At 46.2% G+C, this 14,554-nt stretch overlaps 1 protein-coding gene across 1 annotated transcript in view; it reads right to left on the bottom strand.

Moving 5' to 3' along the window:
* NDUFB5 (NADH:ubiquinone oxidoreductase subunit B5) overlaps nt 1–14,554 on the bottom strand; it is an 87,070-nt gene that overhangs the window by 62,551 nt on the left and 9,965 nt on the right. The window contains exon 2 of the mRNA XM_063916318.1: nt 99–184. Within this exon, the coding sequence (XP_063772388.1) occupies nt 99–184 (86 nt within the window). The remainder of the gene's footprint in view (nt 1–98; nt 185–14,554) is intronic.

The following is a 14,554-nucleotide window of genomic DNA, read 5'->3' as shown; positions in this document are numbered from 1 at the left end:
TAGACCGGTATGTGGACCAGAAAACACCTTTCCCCATCACTAACAGGAGCTATAAATTAGCATAAATCTGACAGACAGGTGATCGCATGCAGACTTACAAATAGTTGGAGAAATCTTTTATCATAGTAGGTTGAAGGTCTGACTACGAACAGTCTAGGTCCATGGCTGTCAAATCGCACAGGCACTAGGGAAATATAATTAAAAAAGGATCAACATATTTTCTTTGAGACACAATAACATTGCAGTTATCAAACTTATTACAATGTGCAACAAGAGCATTTCACATGTTCCCCTTGTTGCCAAAATCAGACCGATTTACTTATATCTTGTTAAAGGAAAAAATAAGATTTTACTTACCGGTAAATCTATTTCTCGTAGTCCGTAGAGGATGCTGGGGACTCCGTAAGGACCATGGGGAATAGACGGGCTCCACAGGAGATAGGGCACTTTAAGAAAGAATTTAGTTCCTGGTGTGCACTGGCTCCTCCCTCTATGCACCTCCTCCAGACCTCAGTTAGAGAAACTGTGCCCAGAGGAGATGGACAGTACGAGAAAAGGATTTTGTTAATCCAAGGGCAAGATTCATACCCGCCACACCAATCACACCGTATAACTTGTGATAACTACCCAGTCAACAGTATGAAAACAACATATCATCAGTTCAAGACCGATGCAACTATAACATAACCCTTATTGAAGCAATAACTATATACAAGTATTGCAGAAGAAGTCCGCACTTGGGACGGGCGCCCAGCATTCTCTACGGACTACGAGAAATAGATTTACCGGTAAGTAAAATCTTATTTTCTCTAACGTCCTAGAAAATGCTGGGGACTCCGTAAGAACCATGGGGATTATACCAAAGCTCCCAAACGGGCGGGAGAGTGCGGATGACTCTGCAGCACCGATTGAGCAAACATGAGGTCCTCCTCAGCCAGGGTATCAAACTTGTAGAATTTTGCAAAAGTGTTTGAACCCGACCAAGTAGCAGCTCGACACAGCTGTAGTGCCGAGACCCCCCGGGCAGCCGCCCAAGAAGATCCCACCTTCCTAGTGGCATGGGCCTTGACCGATTTTGGTAACGGCAAACCAGCCATAGAATGTGCTTGCTGAATCGTGTTACAAATCCAGCGAGCAATAGTTTGCTTTGAAGCAGGGGCACCAATCTTGTTGGATGCATACAGGACAAACAGCGTTTCAGTTTTCCTGACTCTAGCCGTTCTGGCTACGTAAATTTTCAAAGCCCTGACCACATCAAGTAACTCAGAATCCTCCAAGTCACGTGTAGCCACAGGCACCACAATAGGTTGGTTCATATGAAAAGATGAAACCACTTTTGGCAGAAATTGCGAACGGGTCCGCAATTCTGCTCTATCCAAATGGAAAACCAAATAGGGGCTTTTATGTGACAAAGCCGCTAATTCAGACACTCGCCTAGCCGAAGCCAAGGCTAATAACATGACCACCTTCCACGTGAGATATTTCAATTCCACCGTTTTAAGTGGGTCAAACCAGTGTGACGTTAGGAAACTTAACACCACGTTAAGATCCCAAGGTGCCACCGGAGGCACAAAAGGAGGCTGAATATGCAGCACTCCCTTTACAAAAGTCTGAACTTCTGGGAGAAGCCAATTCTTTTTGAAAGAAAATGGATAGGGCCGAAATCTGGACCTTAATGGAACCTAATTTAAGGCCCAAATTCACTCCAGTTTGTAGGAAGTGAAGGAAACGGCCCAGATGGAATTCTTCCGTAGGAGCATTCTTGGTCTCACACCAAGAAACATATTTTCGCCATATACGGTGATAATGTTTTGCTGTTACTTCCTTCCTAGCCTTTATCAGCGTAGGGATAACCTCAACCGGAATGCCTTTTTCTGCTAGGATCCGGCGTTCAACCACCATGCCGTCAAACGCAACCGCGGTTAGTCTTGGAACAGACAGGGTCCCTGTTGCAACAGGTCCTGTCTTAGAGGAAGAGGCCACGGATCTTCTGTGAGCAGTTCCTGCAGATCTGGATACCAGGTCCGTCTTCGCCAATCTGGAACAATGAGGATTGTTCTCACTCCTTTTCTTCTTATTATCCTCAACACCTTTGGTATGAGAGGAAGAGGAGGAAATACATAGACTGACCGGAACACCCACGGTGTTACTAGGGCGTCTACCGCTACTGCCTGAGGGTCTCTTGACCTGGCGCAATACCTCTGTAGCTTTTTGTTGAGGCGGGACGCCATCATGTCTATCTGTGGCAGTTCCCACCGACTCCCAATCTGTGCGAAGACTTCTGGATGAAGTCCCCACTCTCCCGGGTGTAGGTCGTGTCTGCTGAGGAAGTCTGCTTCCCAGTTGTCCACTCCCGGAATGAACACTGCTGATTGAAAAGGTTTAAAAGAAATTGCACCAATAATGAGGTTTTCAAACAGCAGGCCAACCAACTAAAGGATAGGTTTGAAAAAAGTGGATATAATATGGAAAGGATAGACAAAGCCATACAGGAAGCGAGTTCAATAGATAGCAAATCTGTTCTATGTGAGAAGCCGCAGGAACAGTTTAAAAAGAACAGTAAAAGAAAAAATTTTGAATGGGCTTTTATTACGAGTTTTAATGCACAACATAGAACCCTTGAAAGATCTTTTAAAAAAGAATTGGAATATTCTGAAAAGAGATCCAGTTGTTGGAAAGAAAATTCCATAGCAACCGGTCTTTATATATAGAAGAGCACCCAATCTTAAAAATTCGTTAGTAAAAAGTTATCTCCCCCCCCCCAAAAAAAAGAGAGGGTAGAGTTTTAACAAAGGGTTTTCATTGTTGTGGGGATTGCATCGGATGTAAGGAAATAAAAAGTGATGGGACAAAGAAATTGGATCTAGTATGTATTAATGGGAAGACTTTTAAGATACAGGATTTTATTACCTGCAATGTCAAAAACGTTACATATTTTATAGAGTGTTCATGTCATTTATTTTACATTGGGCGTACTACAAGATCGTTAAAAATACGCATAAGTGAACATTGCAGAAATATTAAAAAGGGTTTAACTACCCATGCGTTGTCCAATCATTTTAAGACTCATCATAATAGCTCTGTAAAAGATATAGTTAGATTTGCTGGTTTTAAATTAATTAAACCTACAAATAGACAAAAAGATACTATGACGGTTTTAGCAAAAAGCGAAATGCAGTCTATGATTTTAATACACTGCACCCATTTGGGTTAAATAACGATTTTGAACTCAAATGGTTTTTATAATTTTTATGTATTTGCATGAATCAAGGATTTTATAAGTGCCCTAATTAAATTATTTCTATCTCTAGGTATGAAATCTTCTCAAGGACCGTTTCTTCACTATCTCTAGGTATGAAATCTTCTGAAGGACCGTTTCTTTAATCTTTTAATTTGTTTGTTAATAGTGATATTTTATTGCATTTACTATGGGGATGCAATCGGATCAGTGTGATCACTTCCGGCCCTTATGGATGGCAATGTAGTAATCTAAGGATTGGCGGAAGTTCCCATTCCCGGATGTCCTAAGGAATTAGTGCAATTCTATGAAAAAAACCAGCTGCCCGAAGTCCGTTTTTACCGGAAGTGACGGGGTTGGGAGAGAGCCTGCGTCACAGGATATGACGGAGCTGGCTGTCAAAGCGGATGTCGAGTGGTTGGCGGAAGCCTCCGACATTTGCCCTGTGTGGATGGTTGGCGGAAGTTCCGCCGCGTGACGCGTTTGGTTGGCGGAAGGCTCCGCTATCCGAACAGGAGTGGTTGACGGAGGTCTCCGCAACCACTGATATACACATTAGGAAGGACAGTAATAAGCTATTTAAAGCACTGTCGGGATTTGGGTTATATTTCCGGAAGTAACAAGCGGGGGTAGAGGATATTAGGTCAGTGGTTGGCAACTATGTGAATAGTGGTTGGAAAACCACACCCCCGGAAGTGACATATCGGAGAGTAATGTTCAGGATAGGAGGATTGCATCTCCATGGTAATTTTTCACCTGTGAAAATACAGATGAATGCAATGAAGGATTAGGATTTCTATTGGTGGATGTTTGAATAAATACATGGATTAGAACACTGTTCCTTACTTCACCTTGAAAAAGACCCGCAGCATCACGGGTGGAAACGCGTTGGTATCTAAGGGACAGACCGGATTCCAAAGCTGCTGTTGCTAAAGGACCAGGAAAGCTGAATTGATTGCCAAAACACCAGTTCCAGTGGCCTTTTCCGGAGAGACGCTTGGTGACTGTATTACAAACTGCTATTTTGAGAGCTGACAAAAACCAGTTCTCACTATTTGCTGGTAATTATTCTGGCTTCCCGCTTGCAGCGGAACCTTTGGATAGTTTTCTACTGTGAATTGTGTTTATGTCTAATGTGTGTTAGTGTTTTATCATTAAATTGTGATTGTACTACACATGTTATGATTTCTTTTTTACATATTCTCCTGTATTTGTGAGATATTGAAAAGTGAAGAAGAATCCTAAGTGTGCTCTGGATCTCCTCTACTGAATAAGGGATGTATTACTCCTTTTAATTTTAATCTGTATATTGATGTTGAGCGCCTGAGGGAATACTTTCTCTACCACCCAATTTTTTCTATATTAGACTTCAGGTACTTTGGAGGGGTACCTTGGAGATTGTATATACCTAGTAGGCTGCCTTGTGATTTTTGCGCAATTTAGGGGTCCCGAAGGAGCATTTTCCATATTCGACTGCTGACAGTGCGCTTACATGATTCTCCGCCCAGCGAAGAATTCTGGTGGCTTCCGCCATTGCCACTCTGCTCCTTGTGCCGCCTTGGCGGTTTACATGAGCCACGGCGGTGATGTTGTCTGACTGGATCAGAACTGGTTGGTCGCGAAGTAAGGTCTCCGCTTGACGTAGGGCGTTGTATATGGCCCTTAGCTCCAGGATGTTGATGTGAAGACAAGTCTCTTGACTTGACCTAAGACCCTGGAAATTTCTTCCCTATGTGACTGCTCCCCAACCTCGGAGGCTTGCGTCCGTGGTCACCAGGATCCAGTCCTGAATGCCGAATCTGCGGCCCTCGAGAAGGTGAGCAGTCTGCAGCCACCACAGTAGTGACACCCTGGCCCTGGGGGACAGGGTGATCAACCGATGCATCTGAAGATGTGACCCGGACCACTTGTCCAGTAGGTCCCATTGGAAAGTCCTCGCATGGAACCTGCCGAAGGGAATGGCCTCTTATGACGCCACCATCTTTCCCAGGACTCGAGTGCAATGATGCACTGACACCTGTTTTGGTTTCAATAGGTTCTTGACCAGAGTCATGAGTTCCTGGGCCTTCTCTATCGGGAGACAAACCCTCTTCTGGTTCGTGTCCAGAATCATGCCCAAGAAGGGTAGACGAGTCGTAGGAACCAACTGCGACTTTGTATTATTGAGAATCCAGCCGTGTTGCTGTAACACTTTCAGTGAAAGAGATACGCTGTTCAGCAACTGCTCTCTTGATCTCGCTTTTATGAGGAGATCGTCCAAGTACGGGATAATTGTGACACCTTGCTTCCGCAGGAGCACCATCATTTCCGCCATTACCTTGGTGAAAATCTTTGGGGCCGTTGAGAGACCAAACGGCAACATCTGAAATTGGTAATGACAATCCTGTACAGCAAATCTTAGGTACACCTGATGAAGTGGATAAATGGGGACATGAAGGTACGCATCCTTTATGTCCAGTGACACCATAAAATCCCCCCCTTCCAGGCTTGCGATGACCGCTCTTAGCGATTCCATCTTGAACTTGAAACTTTTCAAGTATAGGTTCAGAGATTTTAAATTCAATATGGGTCTGACCGAACCGTCCGGTTTCGGGACTACAAACATGGTCGAATAATAACCTCTTCCCTGTTGAAGGAGGGGAACCTTGACCACCACCTGCTGAAGATACAATTTTTGTATTGCGTTTAACACTATTTCCCTCTCTTGGGGGGGAAGATGGTAGGGCCGATTTGAAATACCGGCGAGGAGGCATCTCTTCGAATTCCAGCTTGTAACCCTGAGAAACAATTTCTATTGCCCAAGGATCCACCTGGGAGTGAACCCACATGTGGCTGAAATTCCGAAGACGTGCCCCCACCGGGCCCGACACCGCCAGTGGAGCCCCAGCGTCATGCGGTGGATTTTGCAGAGGCCGGTGAGGACTTGTGTTCCTGGGAACAAGCTGTGTTGTGCAGCTTCTTTCCTCTGCCCCTACCTCTGGCAAGAAAGGACGCACCTCGGACTTTCTTGTTTCTTTGTGAATGAAAGGACTGCATTTGATAATGCGGTGCTCTCTTAGGCTGTGAGGGAACATAAGGCAAAAAATTTGACTTTCCAGCTGTAGCTGTGGAGACCAGGTCCGAGAGACCTTCCCCGAACAATTCATCACCCCTGTAAGGTAAAACCTCCATATGCCTTTTTGAGTCGGCATCACCTGTCCATTGCCGAGTCCACAGGACCCTTCTGGCAGAAATCGACATAGCGTTTATTCTAGAACCCAGTAGACTAATTTCTCTTTGAGCATCTTTCATATATAGGACAGCGTCTTTTATATGTCCCAGGGTCAATAATACAGTATCCTTATCTAGGGTATCCAATTCCTCAGATAAGGTATCCGTCCATGCCGCTACAGCACTACACACCCAGGCCGACGCAATTGCCAGTCTTAGTAAGGTACCTGAATGTGTATAAATGGACTTCAGGGTAACCTCCTGTTTGCGGTCAGCAGCATCTTTGAGGGTAGCCGTATCCTGGGGCGGCGGGGCTACCTTTTTGAATAAGCGTGTTAAAGCTTTGTCCACCCTAGGGGAGGATTCCCATCGTAGCCTATCCGTTGGCGGGAAAGGATACGCCATAAGAATCCGTTTGGAAATCTGCATTTTCTTATCTGGAGATTCCCAAGCTTTTTCACAGAACTCATTCAGTTCGTGTGAGGGGGGAAAAGTTATGTATCAGCAGGGGAGAGTCCGGGGAGCTTCCTCTCAGCGGAGCTGTGGAGAAAAAATGGCGCTAGTGAGTGCTGAGGGAGAAGCCCCTCCCCATCGACGGCGGGCTTCTGTCCCGCTTATACAGTAATTTTGGCGGGGGCTCATACATATATACAGTGCCCAGCTGTATATATGTGTACTTTTGCCAACATGAGGTCCCAAATGCTGCCCAGGGCGCCCCCCCCCTGCGCCCTGCACCCTTACAGTGACCGGAGTATGTGAGGTGTGTGGAGCAATGGCGCACAGCTGCAGTGCTGTGCGTTACCTCTAGTGAAGATCATGAAGTCTTCTGCCGCCTGTGAAGTCTTCTTTTCTTCTCATACTCACCCGGCTTCTATCTTCCGGCTCTGCGAGGGGGACGGCGGCGCGGCTCTGGGACGGACGGCGAGGGTGAGATCCTGCGTACCAATCCCTCTGGAGCTGATGGTGTCCAGTAGCCTAAGAAGCAGGACCTAGCTCCAGAGAGTAGGGCTGCTTCTCTCCCCTCAGTCCCTCGATGCAGGGAGTCTGTTGCCAGCAGAGCTCCCTGAAAATAAAAAACCTAACAAAATACTTTCTATCAGTAAACTCAGGAGAGCTCACTGAAAAGCACCCGCTCCTCTGGGCACAGTATCAAACTGAGGTCTGGAGGAGGGGCATAGAGGGAGGAGCCAGTGCACACCAAGAACTAAATTCTTTCTTAAAGTGCCTATGTCTCCTGCGGAGCCCGTCTATCCCCATGGTCCTTACGGAGTCCCCAGCATCCTCTAGGACGTTAGAGAAATATATTTCACAGCAATATATTTCACTTAATATTGTTGCGCTCGCCCACTCCCCCCGCCAGCATTCCGCGGTCTGTATGCTGACCACCGGGATCTCGCAGTCAGTATGCTGACTGCCGGGAACCCCAGTGGCGGTAACGCATACCCAACCCTTGTTCACGATACGTTTGAGAGAAGCAACATCAATTCTTACTGCAAGTACACAGACCTTGACAAAACAACTGGATTTTTGCTCATTACGGCTTTATCCGATTGTTTTGCCCAGTAGAGACTACGTTAAAATTAACCTGCACTTATGTATTTTATTGGGTTTGTGTATTTATAATGGTGATTACTTTAGTCTTATCATCCACATCAGCCCTCATCGCCGGGGCATACACACTGGGCAGCTTTGAGCTGAAAGCAGCTCAACACACCAAAAGTGACCTGCTTTCAGCTCAAAATCATCCAGTGAGTATGGGCCTTGTGTATTGCAGATTTAAAAGGTTGATCTTGGTATTTATTAATGAAATTAATTAAACATTATGATCTAGCCAGGATCAAGAATAGGTTACCAATGAATCAGGTTTGCACGACTTTAAAAAGAAAAATAGTTATGCATGAGATTATATTCTTTACTGGGATAAACAATGGAAGCTGGGCGATTGGTAGATTTGACAGTTTGCACTGACACAAAGTTCTGAGTTCAAATGGATTTTACAATACAATGCTAAGCAAAACTGTTCTGCCTGTAAGTAATAACTAGGCCGCAGATTTCGAGCATCTACAAAACTAAAATTAGTTTTTTTCAAATTCATGTTTTAGAATATTATGGTTTTAAAAATGTGCTTTCACCTTGCAGTGTATGCTTCCGCGATTCTCTATGCCACAGGAGGCTGCGATCCATTTGCAGCCGCGGCTTTCCCATAGAAGCAAATGGATCACGAGTGCATGCATACGCTCACACCCATGATTCCCAGGAGCCAGCAGTCACGCGGTGTACGCTACAAAGCAAGGCTGTAGCAGGACAGATCTGTATATATGAATTACATATGAAAACTACTTATTCCACAGTGAATTTATATAGTTTCAACTTAAGTAACAATGGGGCAGATGTATTAACCTGGAGAAGGCATAAGGAAGTGATAAACCAGTGATAAATGCAAGGTGAAACACACCAGCCAACCAGATCCCATATGTAAATTAACAGTTAGGAGCCGATTGGCTGGTGCATTATCACCTTGCATTTAACACTGCTTTATCACTTCCTTAAGCCTTCTCCAGGTTAATATATCTGCCCCAGAATTAGGTCTTTTCACGTTCTAATAGTTAAATTAGGTAATTTTAGGTTCTAACACCCAGATTAGGTTATCTTAATTTCTACAGGACCTACAGTGAATCCGGAAAGTATTCACAGCGCTTTACTTTTTCCACATTTTATTATGTTACCACCTTATTCCAAAATGGAATAAATTCATTTTTTTATCTCAAAATTCTACACACAATACCCATTAATGACAACGTAAAGAGTTTGTGATTTTTGAAAGTTTATTGAAAATAAAAAACTAAGAAAATCACATGTACATAAGTATTCACAGTCTTTGCTCAATACTTTGTTGATGCACCTTTGGCAGCAATTACAGCCTCAAGACTTTGATGCCACAAGCTTGGCATACCTATCTTTGGGCAGTTTCGCCCATTCCTCTTTGCAGCAATCGGAAAATAAGATTTTACTTACCGGTAAATCTATTTCTCGTAGTCCGTAGAGGATGCTGGGACTCCGTAAGGACCATGGGGAATAGAAAGGCTCCGCAGGAGATAGGGCACTTTAAGAAAGCTTTGGATTCTGGGTGTGCACTGGCTCCTCCCTCTATGCCCCTCCTCCAGACCTCAGTTAGGGAAACTGTGCCCAGAGGAGATGGAAGGATTTTTGTACATCTAAGGGCGAGATTCATACCAGCCACACCAATCACACCGTATAACTTAAGATAAACTTACCCAGTTAACAGTATGAACAACAACATAGCCACGGTATCACCGAAAACTATAACATAACCCTTATGTAAGCAATAACTATATACAAGTCTTGCAGAAGAAGTCCGCACTTGGGACGGGCGCCCAGCATCCTCTACGGACTACGAGAAATAGATTTACCTGTAAGTAAAATCTTATTTTCTCTAACGTCCTTGAGGATGCTAGCACTCCGTAAAGACCATGGGGATTATACCAAAGCTCCCAAACGGGCGGGAGAGTGCGGATGACTCTGCAGCACCGATTGAGCAAACAGTAGGTCCTCCTCAGCGGGTGTGGTATTGAAAGTCGACAGTAACTAGGTCGACAATGTCTAGGTCGACCACTATTGGTCGACAGAAACTAGGTCGACATGTTCTAGGTCGACAGGTCAAAAGGTCGACATGAGTTTTTAATGTTATTTTGGTGTCGTTTTCTTCGTAGAGTGACCGGGAACCCCAATTAGTGCACCGCTTCGCTCGCCATGCTTCGGGCATGGTGCCTTCACTCCGCTACCGCTTCGCTCGGCACAGATTACCGTTCCAATCGTAGTCCACGTGGATCGTTAAGTATGAAAAGGTTAAAAAAAAGAAAAAAAAAAATTGTGAAAAATTCATGTCGACCTTTTGACCCGTCGACCTAGAACACGTCGACATAAAGACCCTGTCGACCTAGTTACTGTCGACCAATAGTGGTCGACCTAGTTACTGTCGACTTTCAGTCCGGATACCCTCAGCCAGGGTATCAAACTTATAGAACTTTGCAAAGGTGTTTGTCCCTGACCAAGTAGCTGCTCGGCACAACTGTAATGCCGAGATCCCTCGGGCAGCCGCCCAAGAAGAGCCCACGTTCCTAGTGGAGTGGGCCTTAACCGATTTCGGTAACGGCAATCCTGCCGTAGAATGCGCCTGCTGAATCGTGTTACAGATCCAGCGAGCAATAGTCTGCTTTGAATCAGGGGCGCCAACCTTGTTAGCCGCATACAGAACAAACAAAGCTTCAGTCTTCCTGATCCGAGCCGTTCTTGTCACATAAATCTTCAAAGCCCTGACTACATCCAGGGACTCTGAATCCTCCAAGTCCCTTGTAGCCACAGGCACGACAATAGGTTGGTTCACATGAAAAGATGAGACCACTTTTGGCAGAAAGTTAGGACGAGTCCTCAACTCTGCCCTATCCACGTGAAAAACCAAGTATGGGCTTTTATGCGATAAAGCCGCCAATTCTGAAACACGTCTCGCCGAAGCTAACGCCAACAACATGACCACTTTCCACGTGAGGTATTTCAACTCCACAGTTTTAAGTGGTTCAAACCAAGGTGACTTAAGGAAACGTAACACCACGTTAAGATCCCAAGGCGCCACCGGAGGCACAAAGGGAGGCTGAATATGCAGCACCCCCTTCACAAAAGTCTGTACCTCAGGAAGAGAGGCTAATTCTCTTTGAAAGAAAATGGATAAGGCCGAAATCTGGACCTTTATGGACCCTAATTTTAGGCCCAAAGTCACTCCTGTTTGAAGGAAGCGAAGTAGACGGCCCAAATGGAACTCCTCCGTAGGAACAGCTCTGGCCTCACACCAAGAACATATTTCCGCCATATACGGTGATAATGTTTTAACGTCACGTCTTTCCTAGCCTTGATCAGGAGGGGAATGACTTCCTCCGGAATTCCTTTTTCTGCTAGGATCCGGCGTTCAACCGCCATGCCGTCAAACGCAGCCGCGGTAAGTCTTGGAACAGACAGGGCCCCTGCTGCAGCAGGTCCTGCCTTAGAGGAAGAGGCCACGGATCTTCTGTGAGCAACTCTTGCAGTTCCGGATACCAAGTCCTCCGTGGCCAATCTGGAACAATGAGGATTGTTCTGACCCTGCTTATTCTTACAATTCTCAACACCTTGGGTATGAGAGGAAGAGGAGGAAACACATAGACCGATCTGAACACCCAAGGTGTCACCAGAGCAACTACCGCTACCGCCTGAGGGTCCCTTGACGTGGCGCAATACCGCTTTAGCTTTTTGTTGAGACGGGACGCCATCATGTCTATTTGAGGCAGGCCCCACCGATCCGCGATCTGTGCAAAGACTTCTTGATGAAGTCCCCACTCCTCCGGATGCAGGTCGTGCCTGCTGAGGAAGTCTGCCTCCCAGTTGTCCACCCCCGGGATGAACACCGTGTCACAACTGAGGGCCTGAGCTGACGGGAGGCAGCCTCAGTTGTAGGGGCTGAGATGTACCGGAACCTGGGAGGTTGTATCAGACCCCTGGACATGTAAGTAACATGAATAATAACTGCCCGAAGGCGTGACCACGACAACTTGGATAAAAGTCAATGATGTTTATTATGACAACTCCGCAACACAGCAGCAGTAAAAGAAAACGTAAAAAGTCAGCAAAGAATAAATACAGTTCCTGGGTACTACAGGATGGCAGGAGCCACAGGGCACTGGTAGTGTGAGATAGTTCTTATGATCTTCTAGATGGAAAGTCCTTACCAGGCCCGACTGTAGCAATGGAGATAACCCAGGATTGTGCCAGCTGGTGTTCCAGGAAAAGCTGGGTTGCTGAAGATAAAACAGCTGCTGTGGATACTGGCTGGAACCAGACTGTTGTTAGCACGGAGTGGATACTGGCTGGAACCAGTTAAATAATAAATGAACTTGGGAGCGATGAAATATGAACTGAAATGTAGAACTTGAGAGCGGAGAAATAATAATACCGGTGGAGAGTGGTAAAGTGTAGAAAGGACACCGGCCCTTTAAGGGAAGCTGTACTCTGCTGGAAGCTGAGCTGGAAGCAGGTAATGTTGTAGCTGGAAACAGATGAATCCACAATGGATTGGAGAGTCAGGCTACACCGCAGGTGGAATGCTGGTGCGGGTCTCTATGGTGGAAGTCTTGAGACAGGAGCTGGAACCTGGAAGACAATCACAGGAGAGAGACAAACAGGAACTAGGTTTGACAACCAAAGCACTGACGCCTTCCTTGCTCAGGCACAGTGTACTTATACCTGCAGCAAGGAAGGGATTGGCTAGGCAATTATGCAGATTAACAATACTGACAACAGATTGGAGGAAATGATCAGCTGACAGAATCCAAGATGGCTGCGCCCATGCAGACACTTGGAGGGAAGTTTGGTTTGTAATCCATGTGGTAATGAAAACAGTAATGGCGGCGCCGGCCACTGGAGACAGGAGACGCCAGGCTGACAAGTGCACATCCAACCACGCGGACACAGCGGAGGCCGCGGCTGACGTAATCGCCACTCTGACACTCTGCATGCAGAAGCTCAGGGACGGCGGCGGAGGCCGCGGGAGACGCCATGCCAGATGTAATAAGGCGTTACTGTGACAGCGTCTCAGAGAGACAGGAGAGGATGCAGGAATGTGAACATTAGGATAACAGATGGGATCCGGTCCTGGAGCGCTGAGCCAGCCTTAGGAGGCATCTGATGGGTAAGAAATGGCGTCCAGATACCCGGATCGTGACAGCACCCCCCCCTTTAGGAGTGGCCCCAGGACACTTCTTTGGCTTTTGAGGAAACTTGGAATGGAATCTCCGGACCAAGGCAGGAGCATGGACATCAGAAGCATTGGTCCATGAACGTTCCTCAGGACCATAACCTTTCCAGTCAATAAGATATTGTAGTTGACCGTAACGGTGACGCGAGTCCAGGATCTTGGCCACTTCATACTCAACGCCTCGTTGAGTTTGGACTTTCGGAGTTGGAGGAAGTGAGGAATGAAACCGATTCAAGATCAGCGGTTTCAACAGGGAAACATGGAATGTCCTGGGTATTTTTAAGAAGGGAGGCAACTGGAGTCTGTAAGCAACAGGATTGATGACTTGTTCAATCTTGAAAGGACCGATATAGCGAGGTGCAAACTTCATACTGGGAACTCTTAACCTCAAATTCTTCGTGGATAACCATACCCGATCACACACCTTGAGAGCAGAAACTGCTCGACGCTTCTTATCCGCAAACTTCTTGTACCTGAACGATGCCTTGAGCAGAGCTGATCGTACGCTCTTCCAGATATTGGCAAACTGATGCAAGGTGATATCCACTGCGGGAACAGAAGTTGCTGGAAGCGGTTGGAACTCAGGGACTTTAGGGTGGAATCCAAAGTTAGTGAAGAATGGTGTTGAAGCAGATGAAGAATGATACTGGTTGTTATGACAGAACTCGGCCCAGGGAAGTAATTGAACCCAGTCATCTTGAGAGGAGGACACATAGATGCGGAGGAAGGCCTCCAAGTCCTGATTCACCCTCTCGGTTTGACCATTGGTCTGAGGATGGTAAGCCGTGGAAAACTTTAGCTTGACTTGGAGGACTTGACATAAACTTCGCCAGAATTTGGCTGTGAATTGAACTCCTCGATCTGAGATAATTTCTTCAGGAAGACCGTGGAGTCGGAAGATCTCTTGTATGAATACTTGAGCCAACTTGGAAGCTGACGGAAGACCGGTGAGAGGAATGAAGTGTGCCATCTTGGTGAACCGGTCAACTACCACCCAGATGGTATTGAACTTGTTGCACATGGGTAAGTCTGTAATGAAATCCATCGACAAGTGGGTCCAGGGTCGACGGGGAACGGATAGTGGAACCAGTTGCCCCGCAGGCGACTGGCGGGATACTTTATGTTGGGCACACTTTGGGCAAGATGCAATAAACTCCAAGACGTCCTTTTTCAGAGTTGGCCACCAATAGGACCTAGAGATAAACTCCAGGGTTTTTTGGATACCTGTATGTCCGGCAAAACGGGAAGCATGGGCCCAATGCATGAGCTTCTTAGCATCGGCTTTACAAAACTTTTCCCTGATG

Source organism: Pseudophryne corroboree, chromosome 4 (assembly GCF_028390025.1).
Source record: "Pseudophryne corroboree isolate aPseCor3 chromosome 4, aPseCor3.hap2, whole genome shotgun sequence".
Lineage (NCBI taxonomy): Eukaryota > Metazoa > Chordata > Amphibia > Anura > Myobatrachidae > Pseudophryne > Pseudophryne corroboree.
Note: the sequence above shows the minus strand (reverse complement) of the source record. Positions and strands in the feature narration are given on the sequence as shown.